Genomic DNA, 27789 nt, shown 5'->3' with positions numbered 1-27789 from the left:
TTAACACAGGTGTGCAGCATAAGTGTCTGTGTATACAGTAAATGAGCAAAAAACCCAAAAGAACCAATTTTGAAGTCTCGAGGTGGTGACGCACAGGTTTAGTCCCAGGACTTGGGAGGCAGATGCAAATGCATCTTTGAGTTCAAGGCCAGTTGGTATACAGAACTAGCTCCAGGATAGAGCAACATGGGGACACCTTTCTCCAAAAACAAAACCACAAAAAAAAAAAAAAAAAGAAAAGAAAAGAAAGAAAGAAAATACACAAACTTGATTAAATAATCAAAGGTTTATAATAGTACATTTTAAAGATCTCTTACCTTTCATGTCTTGAGTAAACCCCCCCCCCCTTTTCTTATAAGTAGGAAGGGTTATTAAAAACTGCAGTGTTCCTAAGTACTACTTTTAAACCTGAATTCTTGTGTTAACTACTGGTTTTCTATTAATCATCTTCTAATAATCAGTGACCATTTTTTTGAGTTATTTACCTTAAAGTTTCATAGAATTGGAATTACATAAAGACTGTTTAAGTATTCTGAGGAACTCAATGACCAGCAGGGTCATTTTTATGAAATGTGTTTTTAAAATTAGTCTTTACAGTTCCTATTCATTTTGATTCATGCATATTAAAAACACAACTCATTTTTACTTCTTTTCATTAACTCATTCTTCCTTTTCTCCTTGATGTTCCCTTTATTCCCACTAGTAGTCCCCCTGCAACTTACATGTCATATATACAGATCTGTCATGTTAATTTTTACCTCTATATCCAGTATGAAAAACATGGTCCTTGTTTGAAATTTGTTTTTTTTAGCTAAATAAAACTTTTTTGTTTGTATACATATACACATATATATGTGTATATATGTGTACATTTTCTTTATACATTAATCTGTTGATAAGCACCTGGATTAATTTCATGTCTTGGCTTTTGCCATTAGTGCTACAATGAAAATAGGAGTGCAGATCTCAGTGGTACTCACTTTGATTTTTAAAAGAATTTATATTTTTAATTATGTGTAGGTGTGTGCGTCTGTATGTGGATTTGTGGATGTGAGTGCTGGTATCTGCAGAACCCAGAGACATTAAATTCCCTGGAGCTGGAGTTAGAGATGGTTGTGAGCTGCCTGACATGGGTGCTGAGAGGTTTGAACTTCAATCTTCTGGAAGCATGGCAAATGTTTTTAAATACAGAGTCATCTCTCCAGCTCTTGACTCTGAATTTTTTTTTTTTTATTTAATGTACCTAGGAATGGAATAGCTAGATCATATGACATTTCTGTGTTTTGTTTTTTGAAGAGTCTCTGTAGTGATTTTCATAGTAGCTGCACCATTCCCACTAGTGGTGTTAGGAGGGTTTGTCCTTCCCTTCAGTGTCCTTGCCCGCACTTGTTTCTTGATGGTAACCAGTCTGACTGGAAGGAGATGGAATCTTAATTTAGTTTTTAGTTTCCCTTGTGGTAAAGGATGTTAAACAGTTTTACATATATTTATTGGCCATTTCTACTCTTGAGATTCCATTTGTGTTCAAGTTTTGAATGACTTACTCTTTTGATCAATTTTTTATTTGTGGATTAGTTATTAATTTGTCAGCTGTATATAGATGACAAAGCCTTTTTCTCATTTTGTAGGCTGCTATTTTTTTTTCTTAGCTGTTACGATGCTTTTTAACATTATACAATCCCATTTGTTAATTCTTGTTATTTCCTGGGCTGTTAGAGTCCTTTTCAGAACATCCTGTCTATTCCTGTACCTTGAAGTGTTTTCCCTGTAGCATTTAAGAGTTTCCAATCTTACATTAAGGTCTTTGATCCATTTTTAATTGAGTTCTACATATAGGATGAAAGATAGGGATCTAATTTCATTATTCTACCTGTGGATATCCAGCTTTCCCACACTTTTTGTTCAGAATATCTTTTCTAATTTATGCTTTTGGTACTGTTGTTTAAAATCATTGCCTCTAACAGTGTTGGCTTATTTCTGGATTCTGCTGTCTGGTTTTATTTCATTGCCATGCAGTTTTTGTTGCTGTGTGTCTAGTAAAAACTAGTCGCTGATACTTGACTTATTTGAGGGATATGTGTGTGTTTCACATGAATTTTAGTATTGTTTTGTGGAATTTTGAAGAAAACTGATTTGGCTCTAAATTATTTTCAGTAAACTTAACAGTTTTATAATATTCTAATGCTAGTGTCTCATGAGCAGTACTATGTGTTCATTGTATATTGTCAGTTTTCATGCTTTCCACTCAACTCCATACTTAATGTATTTTTTCTTTAGAAAGAAGTTTAGGTTTAATGTTGAGGTATAAAATACAGTTTAACTCTCCAAATAAAGCCCATTGGGATTACCAATGGCTTGGATTTTTTTTTCTAGTTTAAAAGCAAATGCCTCTAATTTAAGCAAGATTTGATATATTTAGAGCAAGGAAGACATCTCACTAAGTAGTAACCTATTCTGTAGTAACTTATTCTTAAATTTATTTGCTCCAGCTTGTGGATGTGGCTTTTTAAAATAAGAACAATGAAGTAATATATTGTATGGATTTGCTCTGCTCAAAATAAACTTTAAACTTTCTTTGTACATGGTAAATTATAAGTTGGGTTTTAGTTATTTTTTTTTCTTTTGAGGACAGCATAGGAAAGAGCTCAGTACATCTGACTGCATAATAGCTGCTTCTTTTTGAAGGATAGGTATTTTTCATATAAAAATCGATTTCTAATATTGTTCTAAGATTTATTAAGTGTCATGTTAAGAAAAACTTATTTGATAAGATCTTAGATACTAAACCCTTACTTTTCTGTTCACATTAATGTTGTAATTTCCATCAAAAGGCGAATTGCAAATAGCAAATAATAGAATCCACTTAAACTAGTGTTGAAAGCTGAAAACTTTTATGTTAACATTCCTTATTAAGCCTATGCATAATTAAAGCATGTGTTTATAAAGATTGCTCTTAATTTGTTCAAATCAATGAAATTGTTAATTTAAAAACCGAGATGGTCATGATCAAATAAAGTGTAACCTCTTCATGGTCTTTCTATATTTCTATGTGTCTTATATTATGCTAAGGTGTGCCTTGATAGATTTAAGTGTGATACATAAAAGAAAAAGCAGATACCTGCCCAGAAAAAAAAAAATGTATGGCCAGTTGAGCAATTGGAATCAATTACCACAATGTAGAGTGTGAAAGATAATGCTTTATTTGAAAAAATACTCAGTATTTTATAAACTTTGAAAAAATGGTATTATTTTAAGTCCCAAAACTTTAATGCATTTTGTTTTTCTGTATTGCTTGTGTACTATTAATTGCTTTATTAACTATTAACAGCCAATAAGTAATTTACTAGGTACTTTGTTAACTATTAACAGCTAGTAAGTAATTTTTTATAATTTACTGATTTCAATTTGTTGAAAAGTCTAAATCACAAAGTTAAATAGAACTGTTTTATTTTTTATCAAGTCTTCTAATGTTGCATTATTGAATTTATACATTATCACTAAATTTTTTAGTTCAAAATTGTTCAGCTGTTTTTTTTTTTTTTTTTTCCCCTATCCTGATGTTTTCTTATGTTGTCCTTGATACTGGTACTCTAATACAATGCACAGCAGCTAATCTTGTAGTTAGTATGGTCATGTGTGGTCTATACCAATACAGTAAAAGTGATTTGAAAGAAAATGCCAGAGGAAAATAGTAAATGGAAGCATGAAACATCAGGGAAATAACAAACCTAATCAGATACACTAAGGGGAGGAGACAAATAATAGTGTAGATGACACAGGACAGCACGTGGAAAACAAATAGTCCTGCTTCCTTGGTAATTTCTGTTAGGAGCAGAACCACCTGACAGTTGAGCTTAGTTAGAAAAAGAGAGGGAGAGAGAAAAGTGAAGATAATTAAAGCAAAGAAATGGAAGATAACTGCAGATGGCACACCAGCAGTTTTGTTAATACAAAATTTTGAAGAAAAATAAAAAAAGCATGATCACTGACTGTCTGCTTGAGGAAAGGTAAAATCGGAGAAAGTCCAAATGCTATGAAGGCAAAAGTTTTTATTTCTGAATTTAATGGTACAAACTCTAGATTCCCTTTAATCTGGTGGGCCTAGAGGACGGTGGAGTTATGTGTGGTAGAGTATATATGTAATCCTAGCACTCAGGCTGAAGTAGGAGCATTGTGAGTTGGATGGACGACAGCCTGGTTATGTTAGTGAGTGAGACAATGTAAAAACTGCACCCCGAACCATACCAACATCAGAGAATATATATCGTATGTTGAGATTTTTTTTTTCAGGTAATTGGTTTGTAAGGCATGCTTGTTTTTTGATGTCCAAGAGAGCAAAATGTGTGATTTATGAATTGCAGTCCTCTTGACTCAGAAATTAGTCAGTGGTAAAGAGTGTTAGCAGATCAACATCATTCCGAATAGGTATATATAGTAGAAAATTAACAAGAAAAACTGTAAATTGTTTGCTGTTATCTAAATGAACAGCTGTGGAGAGAGATAGTGGTAGAAACTTGCCTTAGCTCCACCAGTAGTATGACAACACAGCATGTTAAGCTTGCTAAGGAATTAGTGCTCTTTACTGCAAGAAGTAGACAACTTTAGTCTTTGTACTAACATCTTTGTTATGGAATGACCTGTGGTTTTAAAAGAAACTTTAATTAATTGGGTTGTATCTAAATACATGGGAGGACATAAAACCATGTTGGGTAGTTTACAGATATCACAGAACTTTTATTGAGTATTTATGAGGCTCCTAAGTGGCACCAAGTGGCTGATGTTTTAGGAATGGGAGTTTTAACTCAGAAAAACAAATTTAATGCATAGAACTTCAGAGCTATTTTAAAGAAACTGTCTTTCTTGATCATGGGAATATTTAGTTGGAATACTGATGCCCAATTTAGGAGTTATTGTCGTGGAAGTTTTATTTAATTTTTTAGAAGCTTAATCCAATCTTTTTTTTTATAATTTTATTTTTCTCATTAGTTATATTTTGTTAATTCTGTATCCCAGCTGTATCCCTCATTCCCTCCCCAATCCCACCCTCCCTGCCTCATCTCCTCCCTGCCCCTTTCCAAGTCCACTGATAGGGGAGGACCTCCTCCCCTTTCATATGACTCCCTTTTGTCAGGTATTTTCAGGACTGGCTGCAAAGTCCTCCTCTGTGGCCTAACAGTACTGCTCCTCCCTTGGGAGGTGGGGAGGTCAAAGAGCCAGTCATTGAGTTCCTATTAGAAATAGTCCTTGTTCCCCTTACTATGGGAAACCAATTGATTACTGAGCTATCACGGGTCACATCCAAGCAGAGGTTCTAGGTTTTATCCTCTCATGGACTTTGGTTGAGTGTCCATCTCAGAAAAGACCCTGTGCCCAGATAAGTTTGGTCCTTGTGGAGCTCCTATCCTTTCCACATCAAACTCCCCTTCTTTCATATGATTCCCTGCACTCTGCTGAAGGTTTGGTTATGAGTCTTAGTATCTACTTTGGAGCACTGCTAAGTAGAGTCTTTCACATGCTTTCTGTGGTAGACTTCTGTCATACGTTCAATGCATATCCCATTTGTCTTTCTAAATGAGGATAGATCATCATACCCCGTGTCCGCTTGTCGTGGAAGTTTTAAATACTGATGGTTTGAAGTTTTGTCCTTCTGAACCATTGCTGTAGCGTGAAAGTCATGTGGGTGTATGTGGAGCATTTTAGCATTATTATTATTAATATCTGACAGAAGAGAATACATGCAGTTGTTATGAGTACTTTATGTACTTTATAAAGGAACATATTGGTGAACCCACCATAAGGACTAGAACACCCCTAAAGTCGATTGCATATTTCTGTGATGATCTGGATGTGATCACACCAACTTGTTAGGATAGTGTCAGGAGAATCTCTGATAGGACTGAGGGAATGAAAAGTTTTGAGCATGGCCATTTGGGGGGCGGGGAAAGAAAGAGGAATTCTAAAGATTTGGATTCAATTGAGCCATTCAGTAAAGTGAGTTGTGATTATAGGAGGCACCAGGACAAAATAAAAGACTTAGCCCAAATCACAAAGAACCACTTACTATTAAACTGCAATCAGTATTTGTTCCAACTGGAACATTACAAGTATTATATTTCAGATCGCTGATGCTTTTCTGGCTAGAAAGGTAGTGTTCACTTGCTTCGGTTCAGGGATGAATTTGTAATCTGGAGGACTACAAGTGTGTTTTAGTTATTTTTTGCTCTATCTTGTACATAATTTGTATTCGTTATTAGAGTTATAAATCTTTAAGCCTGGAAACTCAGGTGTAAACATTAGACTTCAGTTATTTTGAAGGTTAGAGCCATGGCTTGTGTAGCTTTAATTTAGGACCTACCCTGTTCTCTTAATTTTCTCACCAATACACTCAACCCACCAAGTCCTTATTGAAGACCTGTTATGATCCAGGCAGTGCTCTAGGAGCTAGAAACACAGTAGGTAACAGGAACTCAGAGGACTTTTAGTTATTTATCAAAGTGTATATATAGAAATACAAGGTATATTACTTAATTGGTTGATAGTCTGTATAAAGTTGTTTTATTTACATGAATATTTTAATGTCATCTTAACTGAAATTTTATTCTTTTTGTCTGAATTTCTTTTTAGCCTGGAAAAGTCCTAATTTTTCTTACCTTGATCTATTTCATTATGGCAGTTTCTGTTGTAAATAGATTATTTTGAGAGAGATCAGTGAAACTTGAAACTGTCTTCAGAGAAGTTATTTTGCATATGCAGTTAACAATTCAGAATCCCTCAACTGGTCACTATACAGAGAATAAAAGACCGTGGAGTGGTCTTCCTGAAACGGGGTATGCTTATCACCCCAGGGCTCAGGGTTCATCCATAAAGAGATTGTGGAAAGATTTTTAAGTGCCAGATATGGTAGATAACCTCAGGGAAACAGTGCTTTTGGACACACCAGAGCCCTTGAGTATAGGCATTTAGAGCAGTTGTGACAGGTTAAGCCAGAATAGAATCCCAGAATATAAGGGAAACAGTGGCAACCACATCCTAACACAAGGAGCTGTTGGCATTTGTTAGCTTCTAGAAGAGGGGGAGCCAGTTTTCTTTAATGGTAGGCAGTCAGCACCAGGACAGGCCCCACTCCCAAGTAGCCTTTGGGTAACACATTGTACTTGATGTGTTAAAAACAAAAAGGGGGGGGCACGAAACCTAGAGTTTGGGTGGACAGGGAGGTGAAGGTAGAGAGGTTGAATCTGGGAGGAGTTAGGTGGTGTGTGTATGGGTGTGTGAATATGATTAAAATGAGTTGTGTAAAATTCTCAAAAGAATTAATTCAGTATTATTTTTAAAATAATAAAATAATAAAATTTCAAATACTAATTCCCCTCCCCTGAGATTGAATCCAGGGTCTAGCACATGTTGTATAAGCACTCTGCCATTCTACCACATCTCTAGCTTTTCACTTTGTTTTGGTGCTGGCTATTCTTTTTTGATTATTTAGAACTGCTTTTGCATTTTTGTAGCAAACACTATCCCTCCATCCTTCATCTCCTACCTCAATGCTGAAAATTGAACCAAGGGCCTCTGTCACTGACCTACATCTTCTAGCCCTCCACTGTGTTTTGGTGCTTTTTTTGTTCTTTTTAGCGTGTCAATCTTACAGCTTTCTCACCTCTATTATATGCAAATTTTATTAGTTAATTAGTATTTTAATTTTTTAGATTTATTTTTAATTTTGTGAGTGTGTGTATATGTTAGTATGTACACTTGAGCACAGGTGTGCCTGGATACCAGAGGTGTTTAATTCGTCTGGAGCTGGAGCTACTTTGGGTTGTTAGATGCCTGAAGAATATGCTGGGAACCCAACTCAAGGTCCTCTGTAAGAAGAGTATATGCTCTTAACCACTGAGCAAGAGAGAGAGACAGAGAGAAAATGAGAATATTTTGTATGTATGGGTGTTTTACCTGAATTTGTGTTATTATACCATGTGTGTGCTTGGAGCTCAGAAAAGGGGATCAGGTTAGTTACAGTTGTGAGCCTCTGTAAGGGTACTGGAAATTGAACCTGAGTCCATCTCTAGCCCTGATGATCCTTTACCACAGTTCTTCATACGTGGTGTTTCCCTCCACACACTATAAAATTATATTGTTGCTACTTTATAGCTGTAATTTTGTTACTGTTATGAATCATAATGTAAATGTATGATACCAAAATATCAGGTTAAGAACCTCTGTAAGTTTTTTTTAATTTATTTATTATTAATTTTACATACATTGGGGTTTTTCCTGCATGTATATCTGTGTGAGGATGTTGGATCCTCTTGAACTGGAGTTATACTGAGTTGTGAACGGCTATGTTGGTGCTGGGAATTGACCTGGGTCCATAGGAAGAACATACAGTACAGCTCTTAACTGCTGAGCCGTCTTGCTAGCACACAATAGTGTTTGTTTTTGAAACAGTTTCTCTGTGTATCCTCCATGGCTGTACTGAAACAGTCTGTAGACCAGGCTGGCCTTGAACTCAGATCCACCTGCCCCTGATTCTTGAGTGCTAAAGGCATGTGCTGCCCAGCCATGTGTATGTTTTTTGCCACTTGTGTGTATTTTTTCCCCACTTCTTCGAGACAGGTTTCTCTGTAGCCTTGGCTGTCCTAAACTCGCTTTGTAGACAGGTTTGGCCTCGAACTCACAGCAGTCTGCCTGCCTCCGTCTTCCTGAGTGTTGGGACTAAAAGAGAGCGCCTTCACGCCAAGCTTGTGTTTAGCTTTTTAAAAAGTTTTTAAAAACAATGAGTAGATTTTTATTCTGGTGGTATGCTTATTCATCACAAGAATTGCCTAGATTGTGAAGAAATTTAAACGATAACTAGTAGTAAAAAATACTTTTATCTAGAGACATGAACTAAAATAAAGCATGTATGTATGGATAATTTTAATTTAATTAAATATTAGAAGTATAAAGATAACTTTTAGAGGGGCTGGTAAGATGGTTTAATCTTTTAGTCTATTCCAGTACATTCTTTGATTCTATTTGCTAATCATCAAAAGAAAAAAATGTGCAATTCTTTGAGTTAAGATTTTATAACTAATTAAGAACACTTGGATTATACCTTTCTCTCGTGGATCTTACTGAAAAAGCTAAGTAAAGAAAGTTATAGTGCATTCGTATTTGACAGCTTCTTAGTATGAATACTTTTAAATTGTACATTTGGAATATATGTTATATTTACTGGAGTGAAAGTGTTTTTCTTTTTCTTTATTATTATTTATTAAAATTTGTTCACTTTGTATCCCAGCTGTAGGCCCCCTCCCTCATCTCCCGGTTCTACCCTCCCGTGCCCCCCCCCCCCCACAGTCCTTCCCCTAGTCCATTGATAGGGGAGGTCCTCCTCCACTACTATCTGACCCTAGCCTATCAGGTCTCATCTGTATCCTCTTTCTCTGTGGCCTAATTAGGCCACCTTGCAAGGGGGAGGTGATCAAAGAGCTGGCCACTGAATTCATGTCAGGACAGCCCCTGGTCCCTTACTAAGGAGACTGAGCTGCCCATGGGCTACATCTGAGCAGGTGGTTTAGGTCCTCTCCATACATAGTCCTTAGTTGATTTGTAAGTCTCTGCAGGACCCTCTGAGCTCAGATCTTTTGTCTTTGTTGGTCTCTTTGTGGAGCTCCTGTCTCCTTCAGGTCTTTTTGTCTTTCCCTTCTTCCATAAGATTTCTTGCTCTCTGCCCAAAGTTTGGCTGTGAGTCTTGGCATCTGCTTCAATACCCTGATAGATAGAGTCTTTCAGAGGCCCCTGTGGAAGGCTCCTGTCCTGTTCCTTGTCTTCTCCTACTCCTCCTTTTTCTTTCCTTTTCTTTTTATTAATTACAGTTTATTCACTTTGTATCCCCGCTGCAGCCCCTCCCCCATCCTCTCCCAATCCCATACTCCCTTCCTCTTCTTCTCCTATGCCCCTCCCCCAGTCCAATGATAGGGGAGGTCCTTCTCCCCTTCCAGCTGACCCTAGGCTATCAGGTCTCCTCAGGACTGGCTTCATTGTCTTCCTCTGTTGACTGGTAAGGCTGCTCCCCCCTCAGGAGGAGGTGATCAAAGAGCCAGCCCATGAGTCCATGTCAGAGACAATCCCTGTTCCTATTACTGAGCAACACTCTTGGACACTGAGCTGCCATGGGCTACATCTGTGCAGGGGTTCTAGGTTATCTCCATGAATGGTCCTTGGTTGGAGTATCAGTCTCAGAAAAGACCCCTGTGCCCAGATATTTTGGTTCTGTTGCTCTCCTTGTGGAGCTCCTGTCCCCTGTAGGTCTTTCTGTCTCCCCTTCTTTTATAAGATTTCCTGCACTCTGCCCAAAGTTTGGCTATGAGTCTCAGCATATGTTTTGATACCCTGCAGGGTAGAGTCTTTCAGAGGCCCTCTGTAGTAGGCTCCTGTCCTGTTCCCTGCTTTCTCCCTCTTCGGATGCCTGTCCCGTTTGCCTTTCTTAAGGAAGATTGAGTATCTTACCCAGGGTCCTTCTCCTTGCTTAGCTTCCTTAGGTGTACAGATTTTAGTATGATTATTCAGTATTACATGTCTAATATCTACTAAGCCAGTATATACCATGTGTGTCTTTCTGCTTCTGGGATACCTCACTCTGGATGATCTTTTCTAGGTCCCACTATTTGCCTACAGATTTCATGATTTCCTTGTTTTTATTTGCTGAGTAGTATTCCATTGTATAGATAGATATACCACAATTTCTGCATCCATTCCTCAACTGAGGGTCATCTCTGTTATTTCCAATTTCTGGCTATTACATATAAAGCTGCTAGGAACATGGTTGAGCAAATGTCCTTGCTGTATACTTGAGCATCTTTAGGATCTCTTCCTTTTTCTTAAGGAGCTATTACTGTATAGAATGGAGAGAAAGTTAAGTGTCTAGCCAGCGTTAATAGTGGAATACCTTATTTTAATGATAGTATGTCTGTTGATATATAGCTGAAGCCCATTAAATAGTTTATGGAAGAATTGCTTTATTTACAGGATTTGATTAATTAAAATACAATTTTCTTGTTTTCAAAAATACTTTTATACCTGAGAATTATAATACAGATTTTTTGGGGGTGGAGAGTTAAGGTCATTGGTTTTAGTTGTCTTTCCTTATTTTTTTTAATCTATACTTTATCTGTTAACCAACTGTGGTTTGTTTTCTGTTACTGTTTTCCTCTTGAAACGCCTTTCATCAGTCTTAATCTTAGTGATCTAGTGTAAGGCATCAACCTTGTACTTAATATTTGTTTCATAGTAGCTGATCACTTTGGCTTGGCTTGTCTAGTTCTTTCCCCACCCCCATGATAGGGTTTCTCTGTGTAACCTTAGCTGTTTGGGACTGTTTTATAGACCAGGCTGTCCTCAAACTCACAAGAGATCCGGGTGCCTCTGCCTTCCTGAGTGCTGGGATTACAGGAGTATGCTGCTACGCCTGGCTTCTCTAGTTCTTTGTATCTCCTGTTGTGTTGTTCAGTAGGTACTGGTACTCTTCCCTGGAATGTTGTTTTACTTACGGTTTGAGTTATGTCAGTCTACCTTTTCCTTTTCATAGTTTTAACTGCTGAATTTGTACTCCATACGTAGACTGTGGCCAAACTTGCTATGTTTTGTCTGTTGAACATCTTGAGTGTGTTAAAGATATCAAAATTATCCAACAAAGTGGTATCCAGTTTAAATCTTACTGAGGCAGATTATTCTGAGCTTTTGTTATATTTTGTTCTTTGAAAGTATTCTTATGACAATTACATAACCAAAGCTATCATTTAAAATGATTGGCTTCACTTTTAAACATGAACATTTTAGGTAAACTAAATATAGGATTATCACTGAGAGTCTCTGATTTAAAGTTAGTTTTAATAAGATGCATAATTTGGTTGGTATAAATTTGATTTATGGTGGAAATGAGGGTTGTCATCTTGTTAGATAATGACAGGATAGGTCAACAGCTGTTCACTGGAGTGTTAACACTTGATCAGTGAAGCGCCCCCTCCCTTTCCTGGATTAGTAAGAATACTTTTTGTCTAACACATTTAAATCTTTTACTTTTAACAGAAATTAGCAGAGTACGGAAAGACATGTACAATGACACATTAAATGGCAGTACAGAAAAAAGGAGTGCAGAATTGCCTGATGCTGTGGGACCTATTGTTCAGTTACAAGAGAAACTTTATGTGCCTGTAAAAGAATACCCAGATGTAAGTATATTTTGTTGTTATGTTCATGTTTTCTGCTTCACATAATATGTGAAGAGATAACTTTTGTAGTAAATGTGTAAATATTATCAGCTGCTTTAAAATAATTGTGTATGTAATTGGAAATGGGAATAATTTTGTGTGGCTAATTATTTTTTCTTTAAAATATATTTCCATTTGACTTTAGTTATGCTACTTTGTTAAATACTTATAGTGAAGACTTTGGGATTTGAGAATGAGGTCAAGAATTGTGGAAAGACTTTTGTCCTGAATGTTAAAAATCAAGTGCAGCTCTGGTAGTCTTCAATTTGACCACAGAGAATCCACAGCTTGAACCATGTCATTCTTTATGTAAATGAGAGTGCTGAGCTTTATGGTGGCTTCCAGCTCTAAAGTTTCTGTGAGAAGGACTCTTTCTAATTTGATTCCTTCTGTCCTCCAGTCTTTGTCAGTTACTCAACCAGTCTGTAGTATTTTGTTGGAAATAGTCTCTTTCTATACTAGCTGATTTTGTAGTACCCCCAGGCTCTACCTTTTGTTACAAAACCCTATGTGATAAAATTGATTCTATTTCTCTGCCCTCGTCTTAAATGATTTTCTCACTTCTCTCCAGTGTACTCATATTGGCCTTTCTTTGGCTTTGAGAATAAGTCATATCTATTCCCAGCTCCAAGATCTTTATATCCACTGTTCACTGTGACTGGCTGCTTCTTTCCCTTAAGTGTGGTTGAGTTTAAACATCACTTTACAAAGGCTTTCCCTGACCAGTTTTCCTAAAAGCCACCTGTTTCTGTCCAGCTCCAACCCTCCTCCAATTCCTACCTCCCACACTTCACTTCTGCAATACTGTTATCTAGTGTTTTTATTTTTCTTTGTTCCTATCATAGTGGTTCTCAACTTGTAGTTCACGACCCCTTTTCAGGGCTGGGAGTCCCAAATGACCCTTTCACAGTGGCCACATATCAGATACCCTACATATGGGATACTTATATTACAATTCATAACAATATATTACAATTCATATTTATGATATAGCAACAAAAGTTATTTTATGGCCTGGGGTCACCATAACATGAGGAACTGTATTATACAGTCATAGCATTAGGAATATAAAGAACCAACAGAATATATTGTACATAAAACAGTAACCTTTGTTAATTCACTGCTGTAATGTGGTTAGTCACCCTGTAATACCAGTATATAAAGGAAAAATCATAACTGTTACATTTGAGAATACTTATTAGAAACAAATGAAATAAAGAATGTCTTTTATGTTAAAAATAAATGTCTTTTATGTTAAAAATCAGACTTGTTAATTATTCATAGATTAGTTTGTAGATGGAGTATAAATGTCTTAAATTGAGTTAATGGTGGGTGGAGTTTTGGTATTTCACAATTTGGATTTTTTTAGTAAAGCTTTCTTTAGTTTGCACATTTATTCTATTTTCATAAGTAGTTTTGGTTGCCAAACATACAAACAATGCAGAATAATATTGCCATAAGGCTTTGTTAGATAATTATAGGGCATTGCAGAAAATTATGTAAAATGGGAACCCATGAGCTTTGGAGGAGAACCTCAGCGGCAGGATTTTGTGGATCTCATCTCTGGAGAACCTAGCTTTCAGATTCTTGAAGTCGTCCAAAGATAATCTCTGGCCTCTTAATGAATGTGAATGTGTATGTGCATTCGTACATAAGTATGTACACAACAGGAATTAAATCTTTTCTCAATACTTTATTTTGCGGGATGTAGAACATCTTTTATGTTTTTCAGGGCTGGTTAATATTTTAATTGTATAGTCATCAATGCTGAGAATGCTGCTTTGTATAAATACATAGTATAAAATGATAGAAATATTTTGGGCCATTTCATAAATTGTTGGAATTCCTGTTCCAGTCTCAATTGAGAATTCATTCATCAATTAAAAACTTTTTTTAAAATTTATTTTTATATATAAGGGTGTTTTGATTGCATGCATGTTTGTATACCACATGCATGTAATACTTCTGTAGGCCAGGGAGGACATTGGATTCCCTGGGATAGTGTAGCCGGTTGTGATTGCACTTATGTATGTCCCCATCTGTAAGGAACAGGTCCACATCTTTGCTAACATATCATCTATAGAAGTCATTCCAGGTTTGTATGAGATGGTATCTGGTATGCTGGCTAGTGATGGAAGTGATCTTTTCTTGTGCCTGTTGAAAAAGACATTGCTGTCTTCTGTAGAAGAGACTATATTTAAGACCTTTGCATGTTTATTTTGAATTAGGATTTTGTTAGATTGCTTTGTTATGTATTATATTCTGAATACACTATTCTGGATATTAATTTTTTATATATAGATGGCTTACAGGTATTTTCTCAATCTATGGCTTGCCATTTCATTTTGCTTACTGATTCCTTTCCTGTGCATAAACTTTATTTTCTTATTAATAATTCCATGTGGTTTTTCTTTTGTTTGCCTGCTTTTTTAAAATATTATATCTAAAAATCATGTCCAATACCAGCATGTGTGTTTTGTGTTGGCGAAGGTGTTCATTGTGTGCACATACATGTGGAGGGCAGAGGTTGATATTATATGTCTTCTAAAATGGACAGATTTTACCAATTCTAATTATTTGAACTCACCAGTATGTGATAGCATTGTTTTTGATGTTATTATAAGTAGAATTCCTTTCTTGCTCTTTTTGTGTGTGCTTTTAATTTAATGCCGTGTATGTGAGTGTTTTGCCTACATACATATCTGCACCACATCCTGCCTGGTGCTGGAGGAGTAAGAAGAAAGTGTCAGATTCCCCTGGAACTGGTGTTACAGGTGGTTGTGAGCTGACATGTGTATGCTGGAATTGAACACGGGACCTCTGAAAATGCCCCTAAGCACCGAAAAATCCCTCTAGCCTTTCATTTTTCTTTTGGCTACTTTATGCTAATAGACACAAATTTTTTTTTCCTTTGCCTCAAAGCTTATAGGGCAGTGAGAACTTTTTCTTTTTCTAAGTTTATCTATCTATCTATCTATCTATCTATCTATCTATCTATCTATCTATCTATCTAATGTATATGAGTGTTCTTCAATATGTACACCTGCATGACAGAAGAGGGCATAAAATCACATTATAGATGGTTGTAAACCACCATGTGGTTGCTGGGAATTGAACTCAGGACCTCTGGAAGAGTAGACAGTGCTCTTAACCCACAATATACTTATTTTTATTTCATGTAGTTACAGACAGCTGTGGGCTGCCACATGGGTGCTAGGAATCCACCCCCCCCAAGTCTTCTGGAAGAGGAGCCAATACTCTTGACCACTGAGCCACCACCTCTCAAAGCCCCAAAACTAATTTTTTAAATGTTTTATATCTTGCAACTCTATTGAATTTTTTCTAAGTGTTTTTTTTTTTTTTTTTAATGAAATCTTTAAGGTTTCCAATAGGTAGAAGATCATGTCTTTTGCAAAAGGGACCTTTCAACATACACACATGCACACACACACACATACACACCATTAGATAACGTTAAATTTCATTTCCTTGGTCTAATTAGTCTGACTAGGACTTTAATTACTGTGTTGAATAGAAACAATGAGAATGGGAAACTTTGAATTGTCCCTCCCTAATCGTAGAAGAGCAAACTTCAAATAGAGAATTTAGTGTGATTTTGCAAGAAAAATTCTTGCATTTTTCTTCATCAAGGATATTGGCTTGCAACTTTTTGTGTTCTTAGTATTCTTATCTAGCTTTGGAATTGGGTAATGTCCTTGAAGGAAGAACTTGAAAGTGTGCATTTTGTTCAGTTTCATAGGAGAGTTAGGAACAGATTGGTTTAATTCTTTAAATATTTGTAGCTTTATCTGTTCATTAAGCTTTCCTTTAATGGGAAAGTTTGAATTGCTTTGTAATCTTTGTCATATTTAGATTACTGTCTGAGTTGGTTTGCTAAGCCCTATGCTTAGGAATTTAGATATTTGTTCAATTTTTTGGTAGGATTGATCATAGTAGTCTTTTAATTTCTTCTGATTGTTTCTTACCTCAGCTGTCTCCTTTGGAGGTTTGTTGTTTGAGGTCTTTTTTTGGGCTAGTTTAAAGGTTTGTCAGTGATTTAAACCTTTGAAAAGTAACTTTTTTAAAATATTTTTTTATTTTAATTTTTATTAATTACACTTTATTCACTTTGTATCCGTGCTGTAGCTTCCTCCCACCTTCCCTCCCTCTTCTCCACACATGCCCCTCTTCAAGTCCACTGATAGAAGAGGTCTTCCTCTCCTTCCTTCTGGTCCTAGTCTATCAGGTCTCATCAGGAGTGGCTGCATTGTCTTCCTCTGTGCTCTGGTAAGGCTGCTCTCCCCTTAGGGGGAGGTGGTCAAAGAGCCAGCCACTGAGTTCATGTAAGAGACAGTCCCTGTTCCCATTACTATGGAACCCACTTAGATACTGAACTGCCATGGGCTACATCTGTGCAGGGGATCTAGGTTATCTCCATGAAAGGTCCTTGGTTGGAGTATCAGTCTCAGGAAAGACCCCTGTGCCCAGATATTTTGGTTCTGTTGCTCTTCTTGTGGAGTTCCTGTCCTCTCCAGGTCTTACTATTTCCCACTTCTTTCATAAGATTGCCTGTACTCTGCCCAAAGGTTGGCCATAAGTCTCAGCATCTGCTTTGATAGTCTGCAGGGGAGAGCCTTTCATAGGCCCTCTGTGTCAGGCTCCTGTCCTGTTCCCTGTTTTCTCCTCCTTCTGACGTCCATCCTCTTTGCTTTTCTGAATGGGGATTGAGCCTTTTAGTCTTCCTTCTTGATTAGTTTCTTTAGGTGTACAGATTTTAGTAGATTTGTCCTATATTACATGCCTAATATCCACTTATGAGTGAGTATATACCCTCTGTGTCATTCTGCTTCTCTGATACCTCACTCAAGATGATCTTTTCCAGTTCTCACCATTTACCTGCAAATTTCATGATTCCTTGTTTTTTATTGCTGTAATTGTTATTGTTTTTTATTGAGTAATATTCCATTGTGCAGATATACCACTATTTCTGTATCCATTCCTCAGTTGAGGGTCATCTGGGTTGTTTCCAGCTCCTGGCTATTACAAATAAAGCTGCTTCAAACATGGTTGAGCAAATGTCCTTATTGTGTACTTGAGCCTCTTTTGGATATATGCCTTGGAGTGGTATAGCTGGATATTGAGGAAGCGCTATTCCTAATTGTCTGAGAAAACACCAGATTGATTTCCAGAGTGGTTGTACAAGTTTACATTCCTACCAGCAGAGGAGAAGGGTTCGCCTTTCTCCACAACCTCTTCAGCATGTGTTGTCACTTGAGTTTTTGATCTTAGCCATTGTGATGGGTGTAAGGTGAAATCTCCAGGTCGTTTTGATTTGCATTTCCCTGATGACTAATCTTAATCATCTTTTAGCCCCTATTTTACTCATTTCTCTGCCCTTTGCTTTCTTGTGTTTATACCTTTGGCATCCACTATTTCCAGGTGATCTCCTATTCATTTTTTTTTTAATTAAAAACTCATTTTTTTTTTGAAATAGACAAAATCAGCTTCATTCTTTGTTGGCAGCATATATCAATTTTTCTTTTCTCAGATTTCAGCTATTTTGGGTATTTTTGAATATTTACATGGATTTGACTGGGTTAGCTTTATCTAATCCAAAATGCTGTGAAATGCAAAAGATTTTTTTTGAATGGCTTAGTATGCTTAAAAACATTTTGGATTGTTTTCAAATTTCTATTTTGTGTTTTTAAGTTAGGGACACTTCCTGTTTATTGTTTTAATTGTCTAAAAGTACTTTGTTCATTTCTAAGTTGCATTATATTGTGTACAGCATGGTGTGTCTCCCTGTTTATTGTCTTCATGGTTGGTCAATGTATCTCTGTCTGTCTGTCTGTCTGTCTGTCTATCTATCTATCTATCTATCTATCTATCTGTCTATCTATTTACAGTTTGCATTATATTGTGTAAAGCATGGTGGGTTTCAGAAACCTAATAATGGTGTCTAACTTCAGGAATGACCTGCAAGGTCATCATTAGCCACTGTGATAAGAGTTGTAAGAGGAACTTGCAAAATTATTGAGAAGAAAGCACCTTTTTTTAAGGTTCAGGAAGCCTCCAAGGAAGTCCCAGAAAGAAATGTGTTTATTTGTTGTGGGATGAATGGAGAGAAGAGTCTGAGTTTTGGGGTAGGAGTGAAGGAACAGATGACCAGATGAAAACTTAGAAGTATCTAATACTTTCAACAGATTAATAAGTTATTTAGAGGTTTGAATAAAGGAGTAATAGAGAAAATAAAGCTTAAGAGGTTTACAAGGCTTTGTGTGTACGCTTTTTAACACACACTATCTTAGATACTGTCAGCTGCTTGTGGCATAAAACCTTTCACACTCAACTGTGTTTTCTAACCTACATATTTTGCTTCTAGAAATATAATCATGTGGTTTACTTGAGTCTGTTTTGAGTGAAAATTTTGATTGGTTTCAGCACCTTATTGAGTAAAGATTTGCCTTAATTTAGAATGTCTTAATTCATATGCCTATTAAAGATTTTGTTGTCAGGCTGGGCGTGGTGGTACACACCCTTAATCTAAGCATTTAGATTAAGGCAGAGGTAGGTAGATTTTTTATTTCCAGGCCAGCCTGGTCTACTGAGTGAGTTTTAGGACAGGCAGGGTTATGCAGAGAAAGCTGTCTAAAGGGAAAAAAAAATTAGCAATTTTTCTTTGTAGTAGGAGTTGGTGTTCATGCCTTTACTGGAATAGTTTTGTGGGAAGTCTTTTATTTACATAAGACTTGTAAGTTATGGGTCATGTTTAGAAATGCCTAATATATGAATGGTTGGTTAAATGGTTCCTACATGTAGTGTAAAGTAATCTTTTATCCAGAATACCTTGGTTACTTCGCCAGAATTAATATGAATCTGTAAATGAGATAAGACAAACTCACTCCCCCCCATGCATAAAAAAAAGACATCTTGATATATTTATTTAGGTATTTTTGGCTCAAATAATTAGCCTTGGTAAATATTTACCCAAGGTAAATTTTATTGCTGCTTAGATTAGAGGTGACCATGTTTTGTTTTCTGCAGCAAGTACATGCATACTTTTTATTGGGTATGTTTAATTCTTACTCTGTTGATTATGTGGTATAATGTAAGGGTTTGTGAAATGTCTAGCTAAAATTATAGAAATGATAGACATAGGGTTGAGAATATTGCCTAGTAGTAGAATGCTTGCCCAGCATGTGTGAGGCTCTCAGTTTAACTTCTGCACTGCTAAGATAATACCAATGTTAAGAATAGTAAACAAGCAAGGTTTTTATAAACATTAATTTTTTTTATATATGTCTGATTCCCTGTTGCTAGAATTACAGACTGTTTTGAGCAGCCAGGCCTTGGTGCTAAGAACTAGACTTAGTCCCTGCTTTATTTGTTCTCAATTGCTGAGCCTTCTCTCCAGCCTCCAGGATTATTTCTTGTATAAAAAAAAAAGCAACCCAAAATTTGCATTTTCTTTTATAATTTTTTTAATTCCAAAATTTTAAGCAGATATTACTGTTTAGTGATTCTTAAAAGTGATTTTGAGATGCTTTTGGAAATGTAGTTTTTAATCAGCCATTTATTTTGATAATGGTTCATAAGGGGGTTGTGTTTTTAGTTGTACTTGCTTAAGGAGGTTCCTGGAGTTTTCATTGTTTACATTTCGTCACTGAAAAACCTCTTATCATTTGTATTTAAAATGTAGAGAGGAAAAATGAGCAACACTAGATGTAATTGTTAAACCTTTAGAAATTAACATGCCACTTGGAAGAAGTATAATTGGTGAGCTGAAGCACAAAGGTCTGTACTTAAACAGTAGGGTTAATGAATATCTTTTTTTTCTTTCTTTTTCTTTCCCTTCTGTTGGCTTTTCAAGTTGCACTTAGCTCAGGCTGTTTGAAATGATCTTCTTTGAAAGCGTTTTGACATTGTTTTAATTGCATGAAGCTGCAGATCTGGCATGATAAATCAATACAGAACGAGTTTTAATGCCAGGCATAGCACATTAACCTGGAAATTGGTTGCAGTAGACAAAGCAGCTGCTATGATTAATTTTTTTTCATTCTTTGCTTACAACATTTTGAGAAGGATGACCTTGACAATTCCAATTGCATGAGAATCCCTATGGTATGCACTTTAGCATACTTGAACTATTTGATGGTTCATGGGTGCAGTAGTAATTGGTTTTTAAGGGTATGAAAATTTTATCCCCTATGGAATCAGTATTTCTGTTTTATCTGCTTTAAAAACAATTTTAAAGTAATAGTTGTAAGAATTAACCTTTTAAAATATTCTCATGGCTATAGTTGTATAGTTGTATATGGTTTGATAAATGATGTGGGCCAAACTTGAATATTGGTCAAAATGCTAAAATGTCTTTATAGGACCTGGGAAGATGGCTCAGTATGTAATATACTGGCTAATTTTTTAAAAAATTAAGAAAACTTTATTTTAAAAACTTAGAAATAAAAAAAAATGCATATCCAGTTTAAAAGTGTTAATCTTAGTAAACATGTGTATAGCTAGACTAGCCATTCTGTAGCCATGGAGCAGGTTGGATTTAATACTTTCAAATGATGCTTGGGCCAAAGATCTAGGTGGAGTACATGATTGAAGAATAGCTGGCAGGACTGTTGTTTTTGAGAAGGATGTATGTAGACTCTTAAGCAAGGAAATTTTCTTTTCTTTCTTTCTTAAACCACTCACATCTCTTTCATTACTTAATCTTGGCAAGTCTTGAATGTATGATTTGTTGAATTCATTTTGATATTGAAAGGCCATTCCCTGTTTCACTGAAAAAAAAATATATCACAACTGGACAAAGTGGGTGATGGGATAAGGAAGTAACTACCTCTGTCCAGGATATTTTAGAGGAACGTGTAGGGAAGTTTATAGACTGCAATAGAAACTAGGAACTTGTAGGAACTAGTAAGAATGACTTTCTGGAGATGAACATAGAGCCAAGTGTTGATTGATCTCTTATGATGTTTCTTTTCTTCTTTTTCTCCACCCCCTAACACTTTTGTTACATACTATGCTAATTCTGAATCTATTGAGAAAAAAGGTAACCTTTAAAAAGTTACACTGCCTAGGTGATGAGCCACAGGTATTTAATGCCTCCTGAGAGAGGAGAATCAATCTTTCTCAGGGATGAGCCCCCTAACTAATACGAAGTGATCAGCCCTGAAAAGTACATGTGAGCACTAAATGGATCCAGCAGAGAGAGAGAGATTAAAGGAAGAGCCATGAACTTGAGAGTGGGGGGCACTCAGGAGTTGGGCTGATGATGTACTCACGAATTTAAAAGAATAAAACTTATAGTGTATTTTTAAAGCATGTAATTTCAAGGCAAGTGAGCAGGTATGCAGCTTCCATGGTAATAGGGAAAAGGAAATAAACATACGTCCTAATGTACAAACTTCCTCCAGCCATGAGAAAAGGAGGCAGGGCAGAAAAGAAAAAGGAACACAGAAAGGTGGGATGTGTAGGAAGCAAGAAATTAGATAAAACCATGTAGTGCAAATAGGATCGGTTAAAACACAAAAATAGATAATTTGAAAGCAAATTCATTTAGATATTTTTTATAGAAATCTAGTTAAAATAACAAAGAAAAAGATAAAAAGTAATATAGTCAAGAAGTACACATTATGAAAAGTCAGACAAAAATTTCGTGTCTGTGTTAATAATGTAGGATCAAAGGCAGAAAGCTATTAATGAAAATTAAAAAGCCTCCTTTTTTACATTTGTACTTGTAAGATTTTTACATTTGTACATGTCAAATAAAATAACTTTTAAAGACAGAAAATCAAAGTAAAAAAAGATGGACAGGTAACCTTAGAGATAGCCCAACGATAGAGTGCTTGTTAATGTAGTTGAGGCCTGAGCTGGATCTAGCACAAGAACAACTAACTGACAGACCTAGTCATAGTAGACTTTGCCTCATTTTCAAGCACCTATTTAATATTTATGAAAACTTGACTGTGGAAACAATTACGGAGATGGCTCAGTGGGTAAAGGGCTAGCCAAAGCCTAAGGACTTGAGTTTGACTCTAGCACCCACATAAAAGCTTCATGGGGCATCAGTAAGGAGTGAAACAGTCAGATCTTAGGTAGCTTGCTGACTGGTCAGCCTAGGTGAATCTTTGAGCTTTGGATTCAATCAGAGGAAATAAGGTAGAGAGCAATAGAAGATGCTTAGTCTTGGTTCCATATGTACACGAATGGTGAGTGTGTATGCACACACACACACACAGTTTTTAATTTTGATTGACTGTATCCTGTGTTAAAAAGCAGGTCTGAACAAATAAATATTCGGAGTTGATAATTTGTATAGTGTGTTTTGTTTTGTCTAGAGCATAGGAAGCTAGAGATCAAACAAAAATAATTGGGAAATTCTTACACCTTTGAAATGAAAAATTATATTTTATAGCTATAAACTTACTGTGATTTGAATGGTAATGAAAATACTTATTAAAGACAGCTTGGATCTATATGTATATATATACCACAGGGAGGGGGAAGGAAGCATGCAATAAGTAAGTATCCATTTCAGATTAGAAAACCAGCGTATTAAAATTTACAGGAGGAAACGGAGAAAAGAAAAACCTAAGAGCAGATATGAATTAAAAGAGGGATATATAAAGAGGAAAGAACCAAAATATCACTTAATAAGCCAACCCAAAAATGAAAATTTCAATGAATCATTTACTGAACGTTTACCTTTGTGTCTGAATTCATAAGAGCAACTGCTTGTGACTACAGTCAGTCAGCTCTTGGGCCTACCAGGTGCTGCTTAATTAAGATAAACACTTTATAGCATTTCTTATATTACATTGTACTTTTGAAATCAAGTCACAATGTTATTCTAGTTTCTAGAGGTCAACAAAGGTACACAAATTGCAAATAAAATAATCTAATGAAGTTGGAGAGTTGTACGCAGTTTTTAGAATGGATCTACTCCAGTGGCAAAATTAACAGTTTATGTCTTGGAAGACTGATAGCATAGATAACTAATAAGAAATGAAAAATCCTCATCATAGAGTTGGAGAGATGGCTTCCCGCTCTCCTGGAAAGCCTGAGTTTGAGACTGAGCACCCATATAGTGGTTCACAACTATCCATAACGTTTCAGGTAACCCAACATCTTCTTTTGGCCTTTTCCAGGCACTAGATTTGAATACAGTGCACAGATGTGCATACAGCAAACTCCCATGCACATAAACAAAAAAAAAATTTTTAAATCCTTAAAATTGTAGATTGACCAATACTTTAAAGATAAAATTTTGGGAACTCTAGACATATTTCTTTTTTTTTTATTTACATATTTCTAACAACCACACATAACAAAATTGACAATGCTAAGGTATAAAAATATCAAAATTAATGAAACTGAGTCTATCACATTGAGTTCTAATGGGTATTTAAGAAGAAATAGCACTAGTTTCGTGGAAGCCCAGCCAGAGAGCTGGAAACATTCCAACATGTTTGGAGGCAAGAATAACCTTGATGTCCAAACCTGAGATTCTTATTATGGAAGAAGAAAATTAGACAATTTATATTCCTGAATGTATTGTATATATCTTTAAATTCTATTCATTTTTATTTTTATGTATATTTACTTATATCTTTGTATCACATGCATACCTGGTGGCTGAAGACCAGAAGGCAGTTTTGCATTCCCTGGGACTGGAGTTAGAAACGATTGTGAGCTGCCATGTGAGTGCAGGGAATTGAATCCAGGTCTTCTGGGAAAACACCCAGTGCTAACTGGTGAGCCAGTGCTCCAGCACAGTGAATGGGTTTTGTTGTTGTTGTTGTTATTTTTAATTAACCACCAAAACGTTGAGAAACTAATTTCAGGAATACTAGGTTGGTTTAACATATAAAAATGTTTTAATTTTCTGTGATCTGTATATAAAATGGTTAGATTACGTACACCTTTATCAACCTTGTTCTTTAAGCCAGTAGCAGTTTGAGAATGAAGCACATTTGTTTGTGAACTCAAGGTGCGGTATTTGAGTACTAAAGAAAAATAAATAATTGGAAAAGAAAAAAAATATGCTTTGCAAGTGACAATGGCAGTTTACATAATCATCCCCTAGAACAGTCTCCCTAGAACGATTATAAAAACCAATAATCAGGAAACAGTGTTGCTGGGTAAACGTTGATAAAGAAAACTAATTATGTATTTACATACTAGAAACAGAAAGTTAATTTGTAAAAGTGTATAAGCTTACAGGAAAACTAAGTTTTTAGGGATAGCTTAAAAATAATAAAGGCACAATGAAAAAAGTTTTTACATTCTTGAGAGAAGTAAAAAAAAAAAGAAATTGGGCCATTATTTGTGGTTTTGAATTTCCAGTAATTGATCCCAATACACACTCTTTAACGAGTATCCAAAGTTAGTGAAATATATGCAGGAATGGAAAATGGCCACGAATAGTTAAGATACTCTTGAATATAGTGGTACCAATTAATATAACATGGTGTAGCAAGAATAATGAATAGAAAGCTAAAAAATACTGACCTATATGTACTTGTGTGTAACTTAGCGGTGGGGGATGCTCTGAGAAGTGTATGTTCTGGGTAATGTACTGTTTGACAATTTTGTTGTGTAGACCAGGCTGGCCTCTTAACTCACAGAGATCATTCTGTCTCTGCCTCCTTGAATGCTGGGACTAAAGACATGTGCCACCACTGCCTGGCTGATAGTTTCTAATTCTTAACCTTACTGGTACAAACAGTTCCCATGTTCTGTTTTCTCCTATTGTCTATTGAGATATGAAACACTTGAGATTATGTCCATTTTATATATATATATACGTGTTGTATATATCATATATATATAAAATGTGTCTGCTATACATACACAAAATATACAAATGTGTATATATATATTGTACATATGTAGAAAACAGTAGTGAAATAAGTGAAAATAAATTTAGCTGCAGAATACATTTTCAGTGATGATACAGGTCACTTACCAGCAGATGTGGTAAATATAAAGTATGCTACGTAATGTTTACAGCACACTAGTTGTTTTTATGCAGTAAGGAGAGGTATGCTCTTCCTAGTTACTTTTAAAATTATGTAAATATGAATACTTGAAGAAGCTTCTGTTGAGTACAAAAGTTTTGTTTATACAATTTACTTCTGTTACTACCTTTTTCATAAAAATTTTAGACTCTTTGCCTAGACTTTTAGAATTATAAGTTAAAAGTAGGAATGGATAAAAGAAAGGCAAATAAGATAAGGATGCATAATAAAATTGTTTAAGAAATGTCATTTAAAAAAGTGTTTTTTTTTTTTTTTTTTTATCTAACTCTTAAAAGTGAAAGTATATTAATGTGGAATGAGTGTGCCGGTGTAAGGCTTCAGTGTGGACACTCCTAAGTGGTTTTTTGGGGGGTGGTTGGAGAGATTACTTAGTAGTTAAGGGTACTGGCTGCTCTTCCAAAGGACCTGAGTTCAATTCCTGCACCCACACTGCAGCTCACAGCTGTCTGTAACTCCAGTTCAAAGGGATCTTGCACCTACACACAGATATACATGCAGGCAAAACAACCAATGCATATAAATGAATAAATCTTTTAAAAAGTTTAAAAAAAAGTATGTCTGTATACTTGGCACAGAAGTAGAATCCTCGTTTTAGCATTAATGTAGCAACAGTGTGAAACTGTCACTTACACAGTTGTCTCTGGAGACAGGATTTTTCTTGCTATGAATATAAAGCAGTACTCTTTCCTAAGTATTCTTTCCTACAATCTTTATTTTGTAGAAAGCATTCATAGTTTGCATGGTATCCAGTGTTGTCTAAATAAATTTCTTACTATACATTCTGCCTTAGATTATGTGTTGGACAACTCAATAAAATATCTTTACCTAGAGTATTCTGTATAGTTCTCATTAATACATATGGAAATTCCATGTAAAACAATGATTTATATCCATGTGTCAAGCAATTGAGTTCTAGGTTTTGCTTCCTGGTTCATTTTCAAGTGAGATGGAGTATGTATGTATGCTTTCAAATAACTTTGATAAAACTTTCAGCAAGTGAATAATTTGTATTCTCTTTCTCCACAGTTTAATTTTGTTGGGAGAATCCTTGGACCTAGAGGACTTACAGCTAAACAACTTGAAGCAGAAACAGGATGTAAAATAATGGTCCGAGGCAAAGGCTCAATGAGGGATAAAAAGAAGGTAAGTCCTTGATAGTGGGTATGTCTTCTGTGAGTGAGTCCCTTGCATTTTTGTATCTTAGTAACTGTCTCAGTCAGGGTTTTTATTGCTGTGAGGAAACACTATGACCAAAAAGTAGTTGAAAAGGAAAGGGTTTATTTGGCTTCCAAATTGCTGTTCACAAATGAAGGAAATCAAGTAGGGACTCAAATAGGGCAGCTGGAGGCACCTGGAGGCAGGAGCTGCTGCAGAGGCCATGGAGAAGTGCTGCTTACTGGCTTGCTCCCCATGGCTAGCTGAGCCTTCTTTTTTATAGAACCCAGGACCACCAGCCCAGGGATGGCACCACCCACAATAGGGAGCTGGATCTCATGTAGGCATTTCTTCAACTGAGATTCCTTTTTCTCTAGTTTGTGTCAGGTTGACACTAAGTTAGCCAATACAGAAATCAGTTTCCATATCTCATAGGTGTTGGACATGATTCCCACAGTGAGAAACTTCAGAGCCATTTTAAGACGTTATCTTGATTTCCTTGTTTATAATTTTAATTCAAGAACTGAAGTATCTGTAACTCCAGTGTGATAACCTCTTTTGACACTTATAACATAGAAACTGCCAATAAGAATTTGGCTACTGTGTTTTATGTAAAAAATGTGCAGTTGAATCTTGGGGGAAAAACAGTGGCATTTTGTTTTTGTGATGGAGCCCAGGATCTCAGGTTATGCTGGCCCAGTACGCTACCACAGAGTTAATCATCACCAGATCTTTAAGTTATAGATGGGGTCTCACATTCGCAGCAACATCTGCCTCCATACACCTTTAAAATTTTTTTTGAGATCATACCGTGATAAGTTGCCCTGTCTGGCTTCAACCTTTTTATCCTCTTACTTTCTTGAATAGCTGAAGTTGCAGCCATAACACTGTGCTTAGTTCCTGAAATGCTTATTTTGATAAACCCTAAATGAGATTGGCCAGATGAGTTGGGACAGTTAGTTTTAACAGTATTTTTTTCTTGACTGAAATCAGTTTTCTATGCATTTTACTTTAGTTACGAATCTTTCTATTTTTAACCCTTACTCCTACTACCATTTCTGCTACTTTATTTTTATTATTAGTTTTAGTATTGTGTGAGTGTGTGCTTGAGAGACGGGGGGAAGGAGGGAAAAGACAGAAACGTGGGATTTCTTTGTCAGTTTAATTGATATGGAACTATCTGCTTTACATATTGTTGTTAGAAAGATTTTATTTGCCTAGTTCCTTTTATCCAGAATATTATGAAGTAAATTGTTGCAACATTTCTGTGTGAAAAGGGTTATTTTTTTTTTTAAATCATGAGTTTTATTACTTTTAAGACTTATTCTTTTTTTTAA

General features: G+C 35.8%; 1 protein-coding gene across 6 annotated transcripts in view; it reads left to right on the top strand.

Annotated features, from left to right (window-relative positions):
• Qki (QKI, KH domain containing RNA binding) overlaps window positions 1-27789 on the top strand; it is a 133361-nt gene that overhangs the window by 25491 nt on the left and 80081 nt on the right. For all 6 annotated transcript variants that reach the window (XM_060373678.1, XM_060373677.1, XM_060373681.1 and 3 more), the window contains exons 2-3: window positions 12067-12209; window positions 26324-26440. In XM_060373678.1, coding sequence (XP_060229661.1) covers window positions 12067-12209; window positions 26324-26440 — 260 coding nt within the window. The remainder of the gene's footprint in view (window positions 1-12066; window positions 12210-26323; window positions 26441-27789) is intronic.

Source organism: Meriones unguiculatus, chromosome 20, assembly GCF_030254825.1.
Source record: "Meriones unguiculatus strain TT.TT164.6M chromosome 20, Bangor_MerUng_6.1, whole genome shotgun sequence".
Classification (NCBI taxonomy): Eukaryota; Metazoa; Chordata; class Mammalia; order Rodentia; family Muridae; genus Meriones; species Meriones unguiculatus.
The sequence above is the reverse complement of the archived record's forward strand: the minus strand, read 5'-3'. Positions and strand labels throughout refer to the sequence as shown.